Genomic DNA, 21,222 nt, shown 5'->3' with positions numbered 1-21,222 from the left:
ACTAGCCCAGAGCTTTGTCATGCATTGCAAGCTGCAAGGCTCAGAGGACAGAGAGAGCTTTACATGCACAAATGCATCCCAATCTAGGATGTGATTTGATTTGATTGGTCGGTTAATATATATATATTTTAAAAAAAGCTTTATTTCTGTTTTCACTAGGATGCTAATCAAATGAGAATTCCAATTCATTCGCTTTCTTGCTTAGTTCCTTGATAATACATATAACTCATTATGTGCCTTCTGAATTATTCATCTTAGTTCCAGTAAATTATGCGTTTGATTTTCAGTAAAGCAGTTGATATATTTACTTATTGTAATCTGACATTTCAGCTGTTGCTGTGGATAGTCAAGTTTATTTGTTTGTCTTCGTAATTCAATAACCAAGGGGTTAATTAATTTGTAATCCAATTCATTAAGTTATCACTTTAGAGTTCGTTAGTAATTCAATTATTCATTAAATAATCACTTTGTAATCCAATTTATTGTTTTATTATTTCAGTTCAAAGTTCATTTGTTTGACTTGGCTTAGTAATTCCGTTCCTTATATGCCTATCACTTGTGTATGAAATCTTTGATCCACTATTTCCTTATCAGTTTATCATTGGTTAATTTATATCTTCAGCTTCTGTACATTCCTTGTTCCTTTCACCAAGTCCTAGTTTAACTTTGATCTTATTTCTTTCTTCGCTCCTGTAGTTCAATGTCCAGCCGCCTTTTTTCTTCTTCTTACGGCTGCAAAGTATTCCTTAAGCTGCACGGCGTTCTGCCTTGCCGCCTCACTTTTTGCCAAAGCTGCCTGCCAAAGTAGCAAGTCCCTCTTGGGGTGCTGCACCCCAGTGGCTGCCTTGCTCTTTATAGGCCCCTGTTGCTATTGAACCCTCCTCTCTCTTGAGATGCCTGTTCTGACCAGCTGTCGTGGCTGAGAAGCAAGCTCAGTTCAGCATAGACTCGGAAACTGCAAATAATCTGGAATGTGGCTGCCAGACTTGTGACTGGGAACGGCTGTCGGGACCATATAACACCAGTCCTAAAAGACCTATGCTGGTTCCCTGAGCTCAGTTCAAAGTGGTGGTGCTGACCTTTAAAGTCCTGAGCAGCTTTGTCCCTATATACCTGAAGGAGCGTCTCATTTAGCCTGGACACTGAGATCCAGCTCCTCTCACACCGATGGCTCGCTTTCCTTCTTTTTGCTTGTTTGTTCTTTTCCGGACTTTTGATCGTTGCCATTTTTACGTAACGCACTGTCTTCCACGTAAACATGCTCTATGGGTAGCTCCTGAAATAGCTTGCCTGTGAGCCGAGCTGGTGAAAGTGCAAGCAGGGATGACGTCTGTATTGCATAGGACTTACACCCGCGCTAAAGCTGGCAAGTGCTTGGCTGTGGGAGAAAGGGAATAATCAAAAACTGTGAAATATTCATGACTGAAGCTGATAAAAAACACTTTGAAGGTATGCTTCAGCTTTTCCTTTTAAAAAGAATAAAGTCAGGGTAAAATCATGCTTGCTGCTGCAGGATGGGACGAACGTCTTTTCAACTGCACATAGAAATTCCTCAGAAAGATGCAATGCAAAGGTTTTAGGTTACTGATCATCGAAGTAGCCGGGTGTGTAGTTACAGCATCTGGCACAGCTCAAACATTGGAGTGAATGGTGCTGTTGTGGAGCTACAGTTTTAGTGGCCTGATCAATTTCTGGGTACTCTTTCAAATTTTCTCTTCCCTTCCCCCGCCTAATCTCCATGCCCATCTTTCTTCATTCACTTGCCAAAACAATGTTAACGCATTTTGATGCTCTATAGAGAAAAAAAATAAGTATATGCAAATTTGGTTTTAATCTGCGTGATTGCGGGCATGTAAATTTGGCTTCCTTGACGTAATCATTGTGTTTTCGGAGGGATTGTTTACAGTATGTATAACCCTTGGCATATGGCTCCAAATTATAGGTTCAAAACCCAGTGTTGGCTTGTGAATGCGGCTGATAGGTGGCTCCTTCTTTTGACAGTGCGAAAGCAGACTTCCAGAATGTTACAGCTGTTCTTGGGCAAAACTTTTTTTTTTTTGAAAAACAGAAATTGTGATTATTGCAGTCCAGCTAATCTTATAACCATCTTGGCCACTCCTCTTTCCACCTGCTCTTTTAAATTGGGGAAGGAGAACCTTTTTCAGCCTGGAGATCACATCTTCCCCTTCCAATGGCCTCACCCTGCAGCGGGCAAGGCAGAAATGTGCAGAGCGTTAAATGTAACGTTTACCTTAGGCTAGTTTCTTCACACTCATACACACACATGCCTCTCCTCCAGGCTAGCAAGAAGCTCTATTGGAGTTCAAGTCCAGGCAAAAACCCTCCAAGAGCGGGCAAAGTAGGCTTGGTGAAGGTTGTGAATCAAGTAGGTGTGTGATCTGAAGAGAGTCGCTAGGGCCAAAGAGAGAGTGACCTGGAAGGCAACATTTGCCCCCCCATCCCCAGGCCTGCGGTTCCCCATCCCTGTTGTAAGCAGATGAACCAAATAGGATGTAGCATTCACTGGCCCCACCCAGCGCCTTTCATCAATACTTCCTGTTTCATTAAAAGAGAAAAAGAACCCTGGTGGGTCAGACCAAAGGCCTGCTAGGGCCGCATCCTGTTTCCCACAGTGGCTAACCACATGCCTCTTGGGCATTCTGAACCACTGTTTATAGTCTACCGCCAGAATATTTTTAATATATATACCGCAAAGCTTTGTTTCATGATGCTGTGGTTAAAAAACATTCCGTATGCCACTCAGAGAACAGTGGGCAGCTTTTATATACATTTGTGAGCAGTTTTATATATAGAAGGCCCTCAACTTACACAGGGGTTATGTTCCGGGGATTGCCAAAACTGCGTATTGTCAAAACCCATTGCGTGCATTGGCAGGTGGGATTGCCCCCTTTCAGCTCCCTTTTTTAAAATTTCAAAAAAATAAATAAAAAATTGCCAGGTGCTTAATGTGCCTAAGTTGCAACTTTACTGTACGCACAGTAGATAAAATAAAATAAATAAGCAACATGAGCAATAGTCCTCTCCTGCTTTTGTTCCCCAGCATTTCTAATCCTATCTTCTATGGGTTTTTCTGCTGACTTTTTAGAAGCCATCTAAGTTGGTGGTGGCGGCCACATCTTGTGAGCTCCATAGTGTGACAAAAGTGCTTCCTTCTGCCTTTCTTGAACCTTTTATCCTTCAGTTTCAGTGGATGGCCCTGGGTACTGTAGTATTGTGAGAGAAGAAGGAAAACCCCTCTCTGTCCACTTTCGCTGTGATCACTATACATAACTAAGATAAAATTACCCTGAGCTGTGCACAGTATTCCAAATTTCAGTGCGCTGTTGAGCTACACAGGGACCTTACAGTATTGGCAAGTTTTAATTCATCCTCCATTCACACACACTGCAGTTGCAGAGTATCCGGAAATCTTTCCTGCTCGTTTGTTTTCAGCTGTTGAGCCAGCCAGTAATGAAAATGCATAATTACATGCAGAACTTCAGTTCCTTCCAAGGATTCTGTTTATTTCTATTTTTGTTCTGAAGAACAAAACACCCTATTCACCCTTCATATCTATTTCTTGTCTTTTAGCAAGGCCATCTAATTTTTCGGCGTTGATGGATTTCATCGGTACAATCACATGTCGTGGTGGGATCGCCTGCTGTTATCTTTGCTGTATTTACTTGTTTTGCTCGGAGATGAACTTTAGGAGATTGATTTCTGACACTTCACAGGCTCCGTTAATGAAAGTAAAATCCAAACGGAAGAGTCTATGAAAGAAATTAACCCTTCGGACAAACATCTGTACATAATGGGGAGACTTCCCAGTGTCCATTTCAAAGAAGGATCCTTAAGTTGTCTCCCACTAAGTTATACCCTTATGTAGACCCACTGTAGGTATACACATGTAACCTAAGCCCATTGATTTTGCTGTAGGTCTTCTCCGACTATGACTTGATTAGATACAATCCCTTGATTTTTGCAACCCGTAAACTTGTGATTATTTATGAAAGAAGAACTTCAGTGATTCTGAGCTCGCTTAAGGACAGATAGCTTTTCAGCATCCTTCCTCTTGACTCTGAAAAAGACATTACTTGCCCAAGGAAGTCCATGCCTCATCATACCTCAGCAAATTCATTAGATCAGGGCAAGTGCCTTTCCGTGTTAAGCTTGGTCTCTGCAAAGCCCGGGATTGGAAGTGTTCATATTCTCTCTCTCTCCCCCGCCCCCTGAAAATGGAAATTGCATACCAGAGTCCCTTGGTACTCACGGGATTGGGGAGCAGAAACATTCCAGATATGCTTTGTCTCTGGGTTGTGTTCATTTTTGGTTTTGACATAAATGCTTCACCTGGGAGGATGAGTGGATGTAACTCTTGGTTCTTGTATTATTTTTGCAGGTTGTATCAGTCTGTCAAGCTGCTGTACTCCATTGGGATCTTCTTCACTTACGCACTACAGTTCTATGTCCCTGCAGAAATAATCATTCCTACGGCCATCGCTCAGGTCCCTGAGCGCTGGGCATTATGGTGCAATCTGCTGCTGAGGGCATCCTTGGTCTGTGTAACATGTGAGTAACAGATCAGAGTGGTTGTATATTTTCCATTCCATTTTGGCACAGTGTCCTGAACAGGGGAATTGCAAAATTATGACTACTTATTCCACTTAGTGAGATGGCTTTACTGAGGTGTCTGAAGCAAGTAGTAATGATTGCTGCTGACAAGAAGTTACTTGGTGGTTTTTTAAAAAGCCCTTGTAAATGTGAAGGGAAAGTTGCTAGCATGGGTTTCCGTGACAAAAATCATTTCTATAACTTATTTTGAGTTGAAGCCCACAGATGGAGTCTAGTATATAGAGTTCCTGTCAGTTGGCAAAGGGGCAAGGCGGTTTTGAATCTCCATGAGGTCCTTCTGTGACCCCATGAAAATTGACTCTGGAGGTTTGGGGGACCCTCCAGACCAATGTGGGAAGGGTGAATTTATTCTAAAAGCCATTGACAAAAATTGTGTATAGCATAATTTTAGAACCAGAGGATAAATCAGGCATCTTTATGGGAAAATAAAAAGGGCTTATATGACAGGAATTGAACATCAAAGAATGGAGATGGAGATAGGCCAAAATCCTACCAAGATTGGTTTTCACAGATATAAAAGAGAACTTCCTTAAAACACAGTATCTCTAGTATCTGACACTACATAGACCAGGCATAGGCAGACTCGGCCCTCCAGATGTTTTGGGACTACAACTCCCATCATCCTTGACCACTGGTCCTGTTAGCTAGGGATGATGGGAGTTGTAGTCCCAAAACATCTGGAGGGCCGAGTTTGCCTATGCCTGACATAGAGTATGCTGGATGTATTCAGCAAAACAGAAGATGCAGAGCTACATACATATTTGGAAAGCCCCATAATCTGGGTGTTTTGAAATACAGTGGTGCCTTGCAAGACGAAATTAATTCGTTCCGCAAGTTTTTTCTTCTTGCGAGTTTTTCGTCTTGCGAAGCACGGTTTCCCATAGGAATGCATTGAAAATCAATTAATGCGTTCCTAGGGAAACTGCTTGCCAGGCTGGCGGTGCGGAGAAGGGCTTTTCTCCCCACCGCAAGCCTTCAGGACAGGTACGGGAACAGAGTTGAAGGGGCGCAGCGCTTCTCCTCTGTTCCCGGGGCTTGCGGTGGGAGGAGGGTTTTTCCTCCCCACCGCCAACATTCAGAACAGCATTCTGAATGTTGGCGGTGGGAAGGAAAACCCTCCTCCCACCGCAAGTCTTCAGGACACACATCCGAAGGCTGGCGTGGGGAGAAGGGCTTTCCGCCCCACCGCCAGCCTTCGGAGCAGCCTTCCGAAGGCTGGCGCGGGGAGAAGGGCTTTTCTCCCCACCGCCAGCCTTCGGAGGAGCCTTCCGAAGGCTGGCGCGGGGAGAAGGGCTTTCCGCCCCACCGCCAGCGGGGAGAAGGGCTTTCCGCCCCACCCCCAGCCTTCGGAGGAGCCTTCCAAAGGCTGGCGCGGGGAGAAGGGCTTTCCACCCCACCGCCAGCCTTCGGAGGAGGTCTGAGGACAGTGGGGAAGAAGCGCTGCGCTTCCCCGCTGTCCCGGAGATTTCCCTATGGGCTTTCGTCTTGCGAAGGAAGCCCATAGGGAAATTCGTTTTGCGAAGCGCCTCCAAAACGGAAAACCCTTTCGTCTAGCGGGTTTTCCGTCTTGCGAGGCGTTCGTCTTGCGGGGCACCACTGTACCCCCCCCAAAAAAAAAGAATTGAGGGGGAAATGTTCTATTGATGTCAGAATGGTTTATTAAAATCTAGATGTTCATAATGGTATGTAAATTAAAATACTGTAAAAGAGCAAGTAACATATAGCCAGACAAGTTTTGCTTTGACTTCTCTGTTCTCCAGCTTGAGAAGAAGTGTTGGTAGATAAAACTAGTCTGGCAAATGTTGATCATCACTGGTGCCAAGTGTCAGAATGGTGGAAGCCTTGCATATGCTATTTAAGATCCAATATAATTTTATCTCCCAGCCAGTATCACTTGACACCACATACTGTCAATGTAATTGCTGCTGGATACAACCCAGAAGTGGCTTGTCATAAAGGCTTCAGGCAGAGTTCATTGCTGCCATAGAATATATTCATTTTCTACTAGCCAACGTGCACTCATTCCTGCATGTGCACACAGATGCAAAGTGCTTGCCTAACTGCGGCAGGGAGAAAGGAGGAATCTAGAAAGGATCCTGCCTGAACCTTGTCTACAGATAAGTAGATGAAGAGTAGTATACAAATGCAATAAATAAATAAATAAATAAATAAATAAATAAATAAATAAAGTATTGAAAATTAATGTTTCAAAAGAAAACAAACTAATTCAAATATGAAATGCACGTTTAAAACAGAATAATTAACAAGAGAATAAAATAGTATCCTAAGCATAGAATGTATCTCCTGCTGTTGCTGCCAATGGTAGGCGGTGGCTGTGGAAGCTCGGGCTTCATGACCTGGGTCTGCACTAAGAGACAGCCAAGATGGTCTCTGACCTCTTCAGCAGCCTCAGCTTTTGTAGCTGGAGTCAGTCAGGGCCCCTCCCTCCCAGGCCAGGTGGGAAAAGACCTCCATGGCTGGGAGCAGCTCTTCTAGGACTCACAGCCAAGATGGTCTAGACCAGGGGTGTCCAACAGGTCAACCACGATCGACAGGTCAACCCACGGTTGTTTGAAGTCGATTGCAGTCTCTTTTTCGTTTGCAGGGGGAAAGGAGTATTCGGCCCCTCCCTCTTTCCTTTATCTGCGAACAATTTCAAGAACGGAAGACGAAGTTTCCACTGGCGGGATGACTTATTGTTTATCGATTTATGTTGCAGCCCCCCCCCCAAAGCAGCAGAAGTATTTGCTGTCCCCCCCTTTAAAAATGCTCAACAACTTTGACCTGCACACACCCCCACACAGTGTGTAGATAGCCAGTTTTTTATTCTGTCAGTAGATCACAGTCTCTTGGGAGCTGGATGTCCCTGGTCTAGACTAATCCAATAAATGCTGTTTTATTCTAATGGGCACAATTAGAATCAGAAGCAAAATTCTGCAACAGAGACTGATGCATCAGTCCAAGGGTGCTTCACAGCACCATTGGAGATCACAGATGTGCAAGAGTTGGAGCATTTGTGCTGTATCTGAAGCTGCCATTACATCACAGATTGCATAGAGTGCTCAAAGAGATTTCATTTTTGATCTAACGAAGCAGCTGGTTTGCAGGCATAGGTATTGTATTATATATTACAATGAGACTATCTAACCCAGTGAAAAGAAATTTCACCAAAACAAAATTCCTTTTGAGGAGGATGAGTTAGGACTGAAACCCAGGCCATGTCTGCACACTTTTCGATTTGGTGTTGTGGTGTTGAACAGGAAGCATAAGAACAGCACTGATATCCTGAAGCCGATTCTGCAGTTCCTGCCGAGTGTTTATCTTCTGCTACCATGGACCCTCTATTTCTAACAAAAAAAGAGAAAATCTCCTAAATGTAGCTCTGGTTTGCATGACTTATTTTTTTGTTCACACTTGGTTTTGCCAGGTGGACTGGAGATTTCCAATTCTGAAATAGAATCCTCTGATTTAGAAAGTAATCTCTTTGCTTACAGTCCTCACTTACCTGAGAGCAAATTCCCACTAAATTAAACTCAAGGAAATGTGTAGGATTGCACTGTCAGTCACTCCTATTACAGTGGAACACTGCTGTGCTCCTGAATACCACGAGTGGATGGAGTGCTTTAGGGCTCACGTCCTGCTTTTGAGCTTCTCGTATGCATCTGGTTGGACACTGAGAGGGCAGGATAGTGGACTAGATGGGCCATTGGCCTGATCCAGCAAGTCTCTTCTTACATTTTTGTCAGCCTTGGTCGGAAAGCCAACAGGATGGTGGGTTCATGTAACTGAGAAAGATGGGCTTCGGTGAATCCAGAGCTAAACAAAAGTGAAGGGCAAAGATTTAAGGCAATGGCTTTAGGTAGCTGATGGCATGTGGCTGCAAGCGGTTCCCCCAGATGTGGTGATGGGGAAGAAGTAGACCTGTGCTGGAAAGGTGCTCAGGGCAAGCACGCTTTCCATTCTAGAAGATATCCCTGATCGGCAAGGAAGTAAAAGCTTATTGGGCTCTCAGCAAGGATAAAAGCAATTAAGTGGGTTGCATGAATATTAATTGAAATGATCTCCTGGCCTCAAAGCACGTCTGCGTCACTGCTTGGGTGTCTGAAGAGAGGATGTAATTTTGCGTTTTGAAGTGCTGAGCAAAAGGAAAGAGATGTCTAGTTTAAAAGCCCTTTGAATTGATATCTATGGAAAGCATAACCGTTGTCTCCTGAGGGCTGAAGAGCTGCAACTGGGTAATTTAGTTTTGCTGCCTATCTGTTTTTATTTTTTTTAAGTGGGCGTTTAAAATCCTGTTTGCTGTGAGATGAGACAATTGGCTGAGTCATAAAGGGGCTCATGACGCTGTGTTTGGACAGGCAGCTAATCCGCTGGTCCTGCTGAGCACTCCTGGGTGGGGGCTGTGTCTTGAGAGGATGGAGGGAAGGTAGAGATGAAAGGGAGAACATGAATCTGCTTCCGCTTATTTCCCCTTGCGATCAGCGTCTTCCTCCTCTCAACCCATAGCCATAGACTCTCCCCTTTGGAGGGTACCTTCAAAAGCTGTTTATGCAGCTTGACCCTCCTGCGCACGCTTATTAAAAAAGTTAGGCCCTTAATCATTAAAAATGGGGAGCCCACATTTCAGTCCTCCTCAAAACCTGCTTCCTTAAGTCAAAACAAGCTTTTGCTTTGTAAGGCAGAATCTGAGAGGTGTACTGTGGATGGGGAAGGCAATTGTCAAAGTTTCACACAAACTCCTCCTCAGGTGTTTCCAGGTCAGGTTGTCTCTTCGATGTCACACCACACACACTGCACTGCTTTCATATAAAATGAAAACAAGATTATCTTCAAAATGAGTTCCCACGTTGTTTTTGTTTTTTCCTGGATGTTTTTTTGGTGGATACATGTGTGGATAATGTTGAGAAACAGACAATATTGTGCTCTGGCCCAAGACAGCAGAGTTCAATGGAAGTTGCTTGCCCTCAACCCCCGTCCCCGTCAAATAGATACCATTGAATAATTGTGGGGGAAAGGCACCTTCTGTTGCGTTTGTGTTCTGACACCATGATTGTAAGGCATCCCTTAGAACACTGGGCTTTGGTCAATGCCCAGCTGCGGATCTGGTAGGGTAGGACTTTAGAGTAGAAGACCAAAACTCCACTCAGCTGAATGAGGAAGAGGGCCCCCAAACAGAGCAGAGTTGACTTGCCACATGTTGAAGTACAGTAGTACCTCAGGTTACAGACGCTTCAGGTTACAGACTCCACTAACCTAGAAATAGTACCTCGGGTTAAGAACTTTGCTTCAGGATGAGAACAGAAATTGTGTGGTGGCGGCGCAGTGGCAGCGGGAAGCCCCATTAGCTAAAGTGGGGCCTCAGGTTAAGAACAGTTTCAGGTTAAGAACAGACCTCCAGAATGAATTAAGTTCTTAACCCGAGGTACCACTGTAGGTGAAGTGATGTATCGCCCCAGGCCATTAAATCCAGTGTTCAAAATTATGTAACTGCAGCCAGGATCTCCTCCACTAGTGGCTAACCCTAAGCTTCTGAAAAACTCACAAGTAGGATAGCAGCCCTACTCTTCTGTTTTGCCTCCAGCAGACTACAGTCAGAGGTTCTCTGGGTCTGGACATGGAATACCCATTTAATTGTCATGGTGAATGGTCATTGATAGCTTTCAAGTCATGCATACATATATGGTCAAGTTGACACATGGGAGCTTGAGACTTCAGATGCATTTGCTGACAGGGGTCCTTGCATACACTAAACATAGAATGTATGCATTTTGATTTGCTGTTGTAAGCATCCCTAAGGCTGGAGGACAGTCTGTAAACACAGCAAATAAATCCATAAATGGGATCTGCCTTTGCATAAGCTTAAATCCACTGCTACTGAATTGCGAATTGGCTCCTTCGGGACAATGTTGTGTAATCTGGACAAGTTAGCTTCCCTTTGCCAAGGGATACATAAACAGCAAAACGTGATTCCCAAACTCAAAGCCTCAGCAGATTGTTCAGGCACATCATAGCTGTTTGGGTTAGATAAGGGCCACGACTTGTTTGCCTGCTGCTTTAAAATCGAACTTCCTCACTGTGAAATAGCTTCATTCACTTTCCTCAGTTTCACAGTGAAGCTGGAGCTGCTGCATCCCTTGGAAGCTTCCACCTTGTCAGTCATGGGGAATCCATGGCACAGCAGAGGTTGTTGGGCACCACTTCTCATCAACCTTTACCAGGATGGCTAATGGGGGTATTACGGGAGTTGGAGCTCAATAACATCTAAAGAGAGCCACAGGCTCCCCATCCCTCATCTAAACAAAGCATCCATTGTCTTGCTTTGCAGTAAAAATAAATTCTCACCCCACCCCAATACCCCACCCCTGTGTCACCCATAAAGCAGCTGAGTTTTTCATTTTAAAATACTGCCTTGTTTCTTGCCTCCCTCTCTAAATTTGATTTGTCCTAGTCCCCCAGGCTTATTGAGAGCGTTCTTCTCACTGATAATATGAAGCCTGTAGGAACTGGGAAAGCAACATCCTACTTTGAAAACACACCAGATTTTTTTCAGGAAATAAACCAATTCCTCCTCCTCTCTGGTCATGGTGATTCTTCTCTTTGAAGTGCCCTACTTTCTTTGCCAACAAAAGCCAGCTTTATTATGGAGAATTCTCCTCTTTTACTGCTTCATTTTAGCAGGAGTTGTCTATGCCTTAAAATACTACATCAGGCAGCAGAATCACCCCAGGTTACAACTAATAATCATCATCATCATCATCATCTGCCCATCTGGCTCGGTTCATATTACTTTATGAATTAAATTTATACCTCCCCTAAAGAAGGCCAGGGTGGCAAACTCATGTGTTAAAACAATGCTATTAAAAGCATAGTAAAGACAATCACGTATATTCACAGAGATATTTTCAAGGTTGCCATGCACAGAAACTTTCAGTATTCAAATGCATGGGTAAACAGGAATGTTGTAAAATTCCTCTTGAAAGAAAACAAAGAGGGGGACAGAAACAACTCACGGGGGGGGGGCATTCATATATGGGGAACTCCCACCAAAAAATCCCTGCCACGACTCAACACCAACTCGGCATTGAGTATATGGAGTGTCCAGAAAGGGGATTTGGGGGCAATGGCATGAAAAGGCGAAATGCATCTTTAAACAAACAAATAAACAAACCTGTGCATTGCTGCATACTTTACGCATGTGTCTTTGGTAGAATTTGAGGTTTCTTTGGCCTCTGACAAAAAAAAAATGGTAGAAAAGGAAGGAGCTGGAAGAGGGAAATATGAGCGCCTTAAAATGTGCGCTAATGTTACTTAAAGGGTTAAAAAAGGTAAAGGACCCCTGACAGTTAAGTCCGGTCGCGGACGACTCTGGAGTTGCGGCACTCATCTCACTTTACTAGCCGAGGGAGCCGACGTTTGTCCGCAGACAGTTTTTCCAGGTCTTGTGGCCAGTTTGACTAAGCCGCTTCTGGTGAAAGCAGAGCAGCGCACGGAAATGCCGTTTACCTTCCCGCCGGAGTGGTACCTATTGATCTACTCACACTTTGACGTGCTTTCGAACTGCTAGGTTGGCAGGAGCTGGGACCGAGCAACGGGAGCTCACCCCGTCACGGGGATTCGAACTGCTGACCTTCTGATTGGCAAGCCCAAGAGGCTCAGTGGTTTAGACCACAGCACCACCAGCATCCCACTTAAAGGTTTACCTCTGTCTTAATTCTCTGACGCACTGTGCCTTCAGAGCATCAGTTTCAGGGCTTAATTTCTGGATGCAACATCTGGACAATTAACATTGTGTACTGTGTACTGTGTGTTGTTTTGGCCAACTTTCAACCATGGCTTCATGCCTGTGCTTGTTTTGAGACCATTACCCATAGCTTCCCATAACATGCAAACCCGCAAACCATGGCTAAGTTTACAACATGCTGCGCCCTGGCTTGTATTACACCTCATGCATAGGATACAACAGAGGAGCAGGAAAGAAGTTAATAAGCCAGGGATTTTGGCTTAGTGTTAAATGCATATTTGCTGTGGGTCAGCATGCACCACACAGGCCTCCTGCTAATATACTGCAAGCCCAACAGAACAAATTATCTGCATCATATGCTCCTTGTTTGTGGCACTTGGTCATGCTGGCTGGGGCTGATGAGAGCTGTAGCCCAACATCAGCTGGAGGGCCACGGCTTTCCCCAGCCCTGTATTATTTAATAGACTTGTTTACAGGCATTTTTATTTTATTTTAAGGAGTGTATTCTCGCAAAAGGAGTAGCATAGCACACAAACAAAAGAACAATGAATATGCAATACGAAAACACTGCTTAAAGCTTATTAAGAGGCCCAAGATCCTGAAAAACAATGGTCGGAGCATAAATCACAATCAGCCTGGCATTATCATAAAACAGAAAAACAGCCCCACTGTTCCACAGTCCAATTAGATTCAATCCATGAAAGCAGCAGAGAACAGATGAGCCCATTTAAACATTTGTCAGGATGGGACTTGTTTTATCTTAGATTTTTCAAGCAGGGTTGTCTCTCTCTAGACGGGCTTTTACATTCCTCCAAAACTGTTACTGCTGAGAGAAGAAGAGAGAGGAGAGAGCAAGATGGCAGAGGCTTATGGAAGCTAATGATATACATGTTTTTGATAAGCTTTGCCTTTGCTGGAGCAAATTTGTGTATCATTTTATCAAATTCCCCAATATAAAAATGGTCTGGCTTATGTTTAGCTCAATATCTGTTTGTTTTCTTCTAACCTGAGTGCCTAGTTGTTCTTTTTTGATTTCTCATTTCCTTCAATACAATATCTTCTTCTTCTACCTGAAGTCCAGTATTGTTGGTCTTCAGGCACAAATGAACTTCTTGTCGCATTTTTAAAAGAGAAGCCATAGCTTCTCAACCTAACCTACCTCACAGGTTTGTTGTGAGGATAAAGTGGGAAAGAGGAGTATGGTGTGTGGCTGCTTGAGTTTCTTGGAAGAAAGGCAGGATCCATATGTAATAGTAGATAAATGAAGCTACAGAATATGTCAGAATCCTACATGAATAAATTCCAAAGACTGTCACTCCCTTACAATATTACCTGCTCAAATTCTTGTGCTGAGGGTGAGATAGAATGAGATGTGCTGCTTGTTCATACCTTATTGCCCAGAAGCCAGTAGCACAGGTAATACCTTAAGATCCTCAAGTGGCTTTCTCAAACAGAAGGGGATGAGTTGCCCTTGGCTGAGGCCCCAGGGACCTGCGATTGGGAGTTTCAGATGTTAAAGCTGCAAGGGTTTTATGAGGGGTTATGAGCCTAGCCTCTGATGTTAGGATGGAGTGGTATGAGCAGCTGGCTGGGGCTGAGACCCAGGGGGCTGGTTGGAGCTGGGGAACGAGCCAAGCTGACTTCATTGGTGGTTCTTTAGTGGGAAAAGGCCCTGTTAGTCTCTAGCCATGTGCTTCCCAGGCATGTATCCCCCTTGAGTATGAAGCAGCTGCTCTTACAAGTCTCTGGAGGTCCACTCACCCAGCCATTGCTCAGTCTTTGGGAATTTCTAGCTCTGGCAGGGAAGTCTTGGGGTTTGCTGTGCTGTGGATCTGAAACAACATCCCTGTTCATCTATGGATAATAGAAGGGGAGGTTGTTGGTGTGTGGGTCCTTTCAACCTAGCCTCAAGACTTCCTGGAAGAACACAGATGCTATGCTGCTCCCATATGAGCTAAACTGAAGCAAGAAAACTTGCTAAAGTGGTACCTCAGGTTAAGAATGGTTTCAGGTTAAGAACAGACATCCGGAATGAATTAAGTTCGTAACCAGAGGTACCACTGTATTTCTAAAGTTCAGTGGCATGATAGATCTGGGGATTGAATTTCGAAATTGCCCAGCCTCTTTCCCACCACTGTACCATCTCTGCTGCTAGAAGGAAGCTCTAGACTGGTTCTTTGGAAATTTTGTAGCTGTTGTTCACTGAATTGGACCATTTGCCCATCTAGCCCAATACTGTCTGTTCCAGGCGTAGCCAGCATTATTGGACTATAGCTTTCATCATGTGCCCTACTAGAGTTGGGACCCAGTGGCCTCTGGGGCATGTCCTGTTGTGTGCCCCAGAGCGGCAGCAGGTCTTCAAGGTCTCAGGAAGGAATAATTTATTTTGCATTAATTGCTACTTGAGATAGTTTTAATTAGGAGATGTTGAGGATTAAACCCAGGATCTTACGCATGCGAAACATTCTGCTGCTGAGTTTTGATCTCTTCCACTACAGCCTCCCTCTACAGCAGGGGTGCCAACTTGAATAAAATATGGGGGGGCAGGTAAGCCATGCCCACATAATCGATCACATGACGTGGCACACCATTTGAATGGCAATGCCTGTTAACCTTGGTTGGGGGCTAGGCCCCTCAAATATTTTTTGGGGGGGGCAAAGAGACCTTGGCTCCTAGGAGTTGGCTCCTAATCTATACAGTGCTGGATAAATTCACAGTTTTAAAAAAATCAGCCACAGTGCTCTGTTTTCTCTTATACATTTAAAGTTGATGGCAACCTGTTGTAGCATCTACTTTGGCTAACAATAAATGTTTTCAATCAGATGCATTCCTAACCAAGTTTTTATTTCCTCTTGTTTCTTTGTGTCTCAGGTCTGCTAGCAATCCTGATTCCTCGACTGGGCATTGTCATCTCTCTGGTGGGCTCAATCAGCAGCAGTGCCCTCGCCCTGATCATCCCGCCCCTTCTGCACATTGCCACCTACTACTCCGACGGCATGCATCCCTTGACCATTGCCAAAGATATCCTGATCAGTTTCATTGGTTTTGCTGGGTTTGTGGTGGGAACCTATGAGTCTCTCTTTGAACTCATCGTACCAACTCCCACCGCCGTCAACGCCACCCGTGCCTTATAAATGACACACTAAACCTGCGCACACCTTTCTATTTTTCTTTGCTATAGAATATTTCGTCAGCCTGGCTGGATCCTGGTTTCCATTGTAGCAACTGCAGTGACTTGTTGCCACTTCTTTGCTTCCCAACCGTATTTATTTTGCTGATTTAAATGCAAGCGGACAGTGGAAAAGGCAGGACTCCGATCCGCGTCTATGCTTCTTTATGTACAAGTTGGGCGGTTGATTTAAGAACCTTCACAGCACAGTTATTAGTCTTTGATAAGAGTGGAATACTGTTGTCTGCTCCAGTGTGAGTCTCTCTGATAGAATGATGCTGAATACTCTGCAGGGATCTTGGTTTATACAGTCTCCTCTGGAATCTAGAGAATTAATAGTTCCAATACTGTCAAAAGGGCGGCAAAGCCCTTTAAACATCATGTTACCATTCCTTGGGAAGAGAACCCAAGACCAAGTGTATGGGCTGGAGGCACAAGATGCCACTACTTTGCTGATGCTAAGCAGGGTCGGGTCTGGTCGGTGCCTGGATGGGAGGCCGCCTGGAAACCACTTGAATGCCACCTTGGATTCCATGACAGAAGTATGATGGGATTGATTGATTGAAACAAACAAAAACCCTTGAATCTCTTTGCTGCTGTTCTGAAATGCTTCTGTCTGGCAGCTTACTGATTGCATTGAGCTTCAAATGTGTATCTGCATTTTTGGGGAAATGACGTATAACTTGGAAGTGGCAACAAGCACAGAGCAGGAGAGAAACCAACAGAAGTCTGTTAGCAGTTTTTTTAAGTGGACTGAACAGATTGAAGAGCCTGTTGGTTATGTTCCCTTCTTGCTTTCTGCCCTGCCCCCTTCTCCACCTTTGGGTTCATATCAGCACGAACGACGGAGTTGTAGGTAGACTCAGGTACAATAAAATACAATGTACAGTACTTGAACCACTCTAATTGGGCTGCATGCGAAAGATGGCAGTTTCTGTTGCTTCTCAGCAGTACTCCATGGCAGGGTATACTTGAGACCCTGTGGTTTCAAGAATACTGGGAGAAAGGTGCATGTATGAATTGGGCATAGGATACGGTAATAATTTCAAAGAGGGAGGTAATATTGATTATAATTCACGGCAGGACATAGTCAGCTGTAGGATACAAGCCATCCTCTCCTGTTTTGCAATGGAAGTTGCAACAAGCAGTTACTAAACATACGGTTTTGAAGAAAAGGAAGCAGTGACCATACAAAATGTATAGAAATCAAAACTGTTGATGCTGTGCCCATGTATTGGGCCATAATTCAATGGAATCTAACTTTGCCTACAAACGAGAGCCATTTTACATGAGAGAGGAAAATAAGCACACCCATCTAGAGGGAGAGATGTGGGATGATTTTGGCTGCCCCTCTTGTGACTCCTATGCGCATTGTTGGGAGCTTGCTGTTGAACATGACTTTTGTTTATTGTCATCTGTGCGGTCTTCACATGTGTACATTTTTTACTACACCTGCTGAGTATAATGACCTATGTTAAAAGGCCCTGAAAAAGTAACCAATCAAAGCCCCCCCACCAAAAAAAATAAAGGTTTTGAATATGTACATGAAAAGTCTTTAAAAAAAAACACCTTGCATTTTTTTGTCTTCTACTATATTATTTCCTCTTCTGTTGATACAGGCTTTACAGTCACATTGCGTTTTTTATAACTAGTCTGGGATTTAAAAAAAAAGCAAAACTCAATGTGCCAGCTTGATTTGATGAAGTTATTTTGTCTAAAATTCAATTTTTGCACATTAGCTAACCATAACTTGGACTGCAGTCCTAAATATGTCTACTCAGAAGTGACTCTTACTGAGTTCAACTTAACTTTCAGTGTATGTTGCATGGTATTGTACACTTACTATTTTAACAAAGCCCTTTTTAAATTTTATAGTGGAAGCAGACAAACTTCATTTTTTAAAAAAATTGCTCAGAAGTATATTTTAATTGTTTGTTACGGCATTAATTTATTGAGTATGTAATATAACTGCTAAAGTCCTTGCACATACGTACAGCTTACATTGCAGTGTCTTGCACTTCTGTCTTGATTCGTCAAGGCTTCCGAAGATTCCTGTATTTATTTCTCTGGGTGTAAGCCCTATTGAGTTTAATGGGATTTGCTTGTGGGTAAATTTGTGCAGAATTGTACTGTTAGTTTCTCAGCTAAAGAAAGAAAGATATGATGTGCATGGCAGCTAGAAACTTAGAGCAGCTAAGCAATATGGCTGCCTTTAAAGAACTATAAAACCCCAAATTTCAGGCCAGGGGGTTAGAAGTGGGAGATTTCATGAGTGCCAGAGATTACACTTCAGTCATTGTACTTTACTGTTCATAAAATAAGTTTCTGAGATAGCTTTGCCCAAGTGTAAGTGTAAGGAAGTACTTATTCATACTTCCTTTTTAAAAACGTTCCTTTAACTCACTCTCTCTCTCTATATATATATTCTGGCTTTAAATATGTAATCATGATGCTTTATTTACTAGTCTCCAATATAAATCCTATTACCACTCTCAGAGAAATGTAGAATAGCTTTCTATGCCCCTTCTTAATTCTCATAACACTACTACAAATGTATCCTTTCCTTTGAGGTAGACTTTAGGTTTACACTGGAAAAGCGTTTCTCTTCCTGCATGGTAAGGAAGGCAGGAGTTTAGAGAAATAGAATTAAGAACTGGACAAATTCACTATACAGCGGTATCTCGGTTTAAGAACAGTCTTGTTTATGAACTATTCAGTTTATGAACTCTGCAAAACCGGAAGTAGTGTCCCGGTTTGTGAACTTGCCTCGGTCTAAGAATGGAAGCTGAATGGTAGAAGGGCACCGGCAGTGGGAGGCCTCATTAGGGAAAGAGCGCCTCGGTTTCAGAACGGTTTCAGTTTAAGAACGGACTTCTAGAACGGATTAAGTTCGTAAACCGAGGTACCACTGTACTGTCTTGTTACTTAATGCTGAGACATTAATTGAAATTACTTACGTTTTGCCCACTGGATCCAGAACCTCAGTGTGGGCACTTACAGTGCAAAACCCTGCTGTGTCAGTAGGTAGAAATTAGGGCACAATATTTTTAGATTATATTTTACAGAACACTCACACAGCTTTAAGTAAAAATTACAAGAGATAAAATTAAAATGGCTTTAAGCAGTAATTTCACAGTAGGGACTCCATTTTTATGAGCTGGCATTTAGGCAGTCCATTCCTTCAAGACTGTTTCTGATTGTTGCGTATTAGTTTACTAGAATCATTAGGCTTACAATTTGTAGGGACTTTCACTTCTACTGTTGTATCTTAAATTTTAGTGTCTGATTAGTGTCTAAAGACTAGCAGCTGTTTGTTGTAGGGTAAACAGAACAAGGGAACTTTAAAGGGGCGATGAAGCAATCATCCGAGAACCTGAGTTGCCTTCGTTTAGCCCTGGAGCTCATCCAGCTTCTCAATTGAGTGCCATTTAAACTATTTTGCATGTCCTCTTAAAAATAACCTTCTGGAAGAAGATGGTTTTTGCATTCTCTGGGTCAGAATGCTGCCCTCTTCCTTTCTCTTCGTGTTATGATGTGTCCTCCTTGACTTTCATCACTCCCATAATGTCCAGCATGGATAAACATTGAATTAAACATTAAATACCACTGGATTTAGAAACATTTTAATCTGTCTTAATCTGTTACTGTAATGGTACCATAGTAATTTCTAGTCTATTTAAATATTAGTTGAAGTGCTCCTTTCAGTGGGAATAATGGTTCTACCTGACTCCTAGATAAATAAACTGCTTTAACAGCCATGAATCTTTAACTGGAGATTGTGGGGGGACACCACAGATTAGTATCTGGATTACTGCTAAATATAATATGCATTGTTTGGGTGGTGGCAAACACTCTTATCTGTGCAGCCCTGTTACTGTTATTGGGTATATCGTGGTCTTTGGAGATCTATGGTTTATGAAGTACCCATTTTACTTGCTGTTCAAAGTACCGTACCATGCAGGTGAACTGAGACCTAGTTGTGTTTTGTACAGAATGCAGACAATAGGAGATTTTCCAGAGGCACTGAACTGAATATTTTTGCCCTGTTAAACATTTCCAGCACCTTGTGATTATATCCAGAGAAGGGTTTCTATGTCCCAGGTTGTGGACAGTTGATATCTGGTGAAGTTTCAGAATAGTCTCTTGGTCTAGTTGAGACAATAATCTGACCTTTCACATACTCTCTCCATGAAAGTCATCTGTATTGTTATTTCTGTGTTGACTTTGAAAAAGGATAGAAAGGGCATTTCCGTCTCAAACCAAATGTATGCTTCATTTATTTTTATTATTGTTGTTTTAATACTACCATGGTGATCAGAGTTGTGGGAAAGATGCTTACAAGATCCAAACGCAACTCAGGTCTTCCATTAAATTTCTATGGGAGGAGAATTGCTGGCTGTGACCTTCATAAACTCACAGCAGAAGCTCCAAACTGGTAACCTTTCGACCTGCACAATGACACAGACAACATGGTTGCCAGATTGAAGCACAACTTGTATCTGCCTCCTTATAGAAGTCTATGGGAGAGCCTTGTTGCCTGTGCAGATCCAGCCTCCGGGATTACTTTGAAATCCCATGAGGTTATTCTGGGTTTGCCTAGAGGAGAATATGGGAATGTCTGTGCTCCTTTGAAGGACCTTCCTATGTTGTCTCATTTTTTAAAATATATAATATAGGGCAGATTCAAACAAACCAGTTTTTAGGGCAAGTTAAATTGGGGAATATGTTGATGTTTCTCAAAAATGACCAAGCAGAAGGAAATATATAGGATTATCCGCAAAATGGTTGTGAAAGAAGAGGTAGCTTTGAAGATGGGCAAAGGGGTGTGTGTGTTTGTGTGTGTGTACATGGAGTCATTCATTATGTATTTATTTGTGCCTAAATTTGTCTGTTGCAAGCAAATATTTTGTTTGCTGCTACTGTGCATATCAAATGGAAATGCTCAGTTGTGTATGTGTGTATAATGGTGCTGTACCTGAATCATGTTCTTTACTGGATATATTATTCAATAAAGTCTGTTTTTTACTTTATAAGTATTCAACAATGTTTGTATACGTCTCCTAATATCTAACTTCAGCAGATTACTAATTTTAGTTTTTAAGCCTCTGTGGGTGAGGACTGGGTAGCCACACAATGAGCTGGGTTGCTTTTTTAACCGGAAACTTGGTGAGATGTCGCACAGAGTATTGTATGTTCCGATTTGCTTTACCTGGATTTTAATTGTCACTGTGTTTTTCTTTTTGTAAATAGCCCTGGAAATTTTGTGTATAATATAATAATAACAACAAAAATAATAATGGTATGATGATTTCTGAATATGAGATCTTGATAAGAAACATGGTTCTAATGAAGAAAAATAAACTCAAAACTGTCTAGTCCTCCTTTATTATGCCTTAATGATATGTTTACCATCAACCTTTGATGCACTGTTTTGTGAGAGCACTGTTTTCAGGCAAACAGTCTCAGATTCTGAAAAATATATTGGTTTTCCTCTCTCAGAATGGAGGTTTCTTTTGCTGATCAATTTACAGAAGTGCTTTAGACACCATATTTTTATGGGCTGTCCTAAAGCCATTTCAAGGTAACCCGCTGTTGCAGGCACGGGCAACCTGTGCAATCCCTTGGCCCTGATGTTGTTGAACTACAAGTCCCATCATCCTTGACCACTGGCCATATTGGC

General features: G+C 42.9%; 1 protein-coding gene across 3 annotated transcripts in view; it reads left to right on the top strand.

Moving 5' to 3' along the window:
- LOC308580010 (proton-coupled amino acid transporter 1-like) overlaps positions 1–20,586 on the top strand; it is a 42,657-nt gene extending 22,071 nt beyond the window's left edge. For all 3 annotated transcript variants that reach the window (XM_081181127.1, XM_081181128.1, XM_081181129.1), the window contains exons 10-11: positions 4,400–4,569; positions 15,245–20,586. In XM_081181127.1, coding sequence (XP_081037253.1) covers positions 4,400–4,569; positions 15,245–15,507 — 433 coding nt within the window. In that variant the 3' untranslated portion in view covers positions 15,508–20,586. The remainder of the gene's footprint in view (positions 1–4,399; positions 4,570–15,244) is intronic.
- Positions 20,587–21,222: the final 636 nt, after the last annotated feature.

This window comes from Podarcis bocagei (assembly GCF_964188305.1).
Source record: "Podarcis bocagei genome assembly, chromosome: 2".
NCBI classification, from domain to species: Eukaryota; Metazoa; Chordata; class Lepidosauria; order Squamata; family Lacertidae; genus Podarcis; species Podarcis bocagei.
The sequence above is the reverse complement of the archived record's forward strand: the minus strand, read 5'-3'. Positions and strand labels throughout refer to the sequence as shown.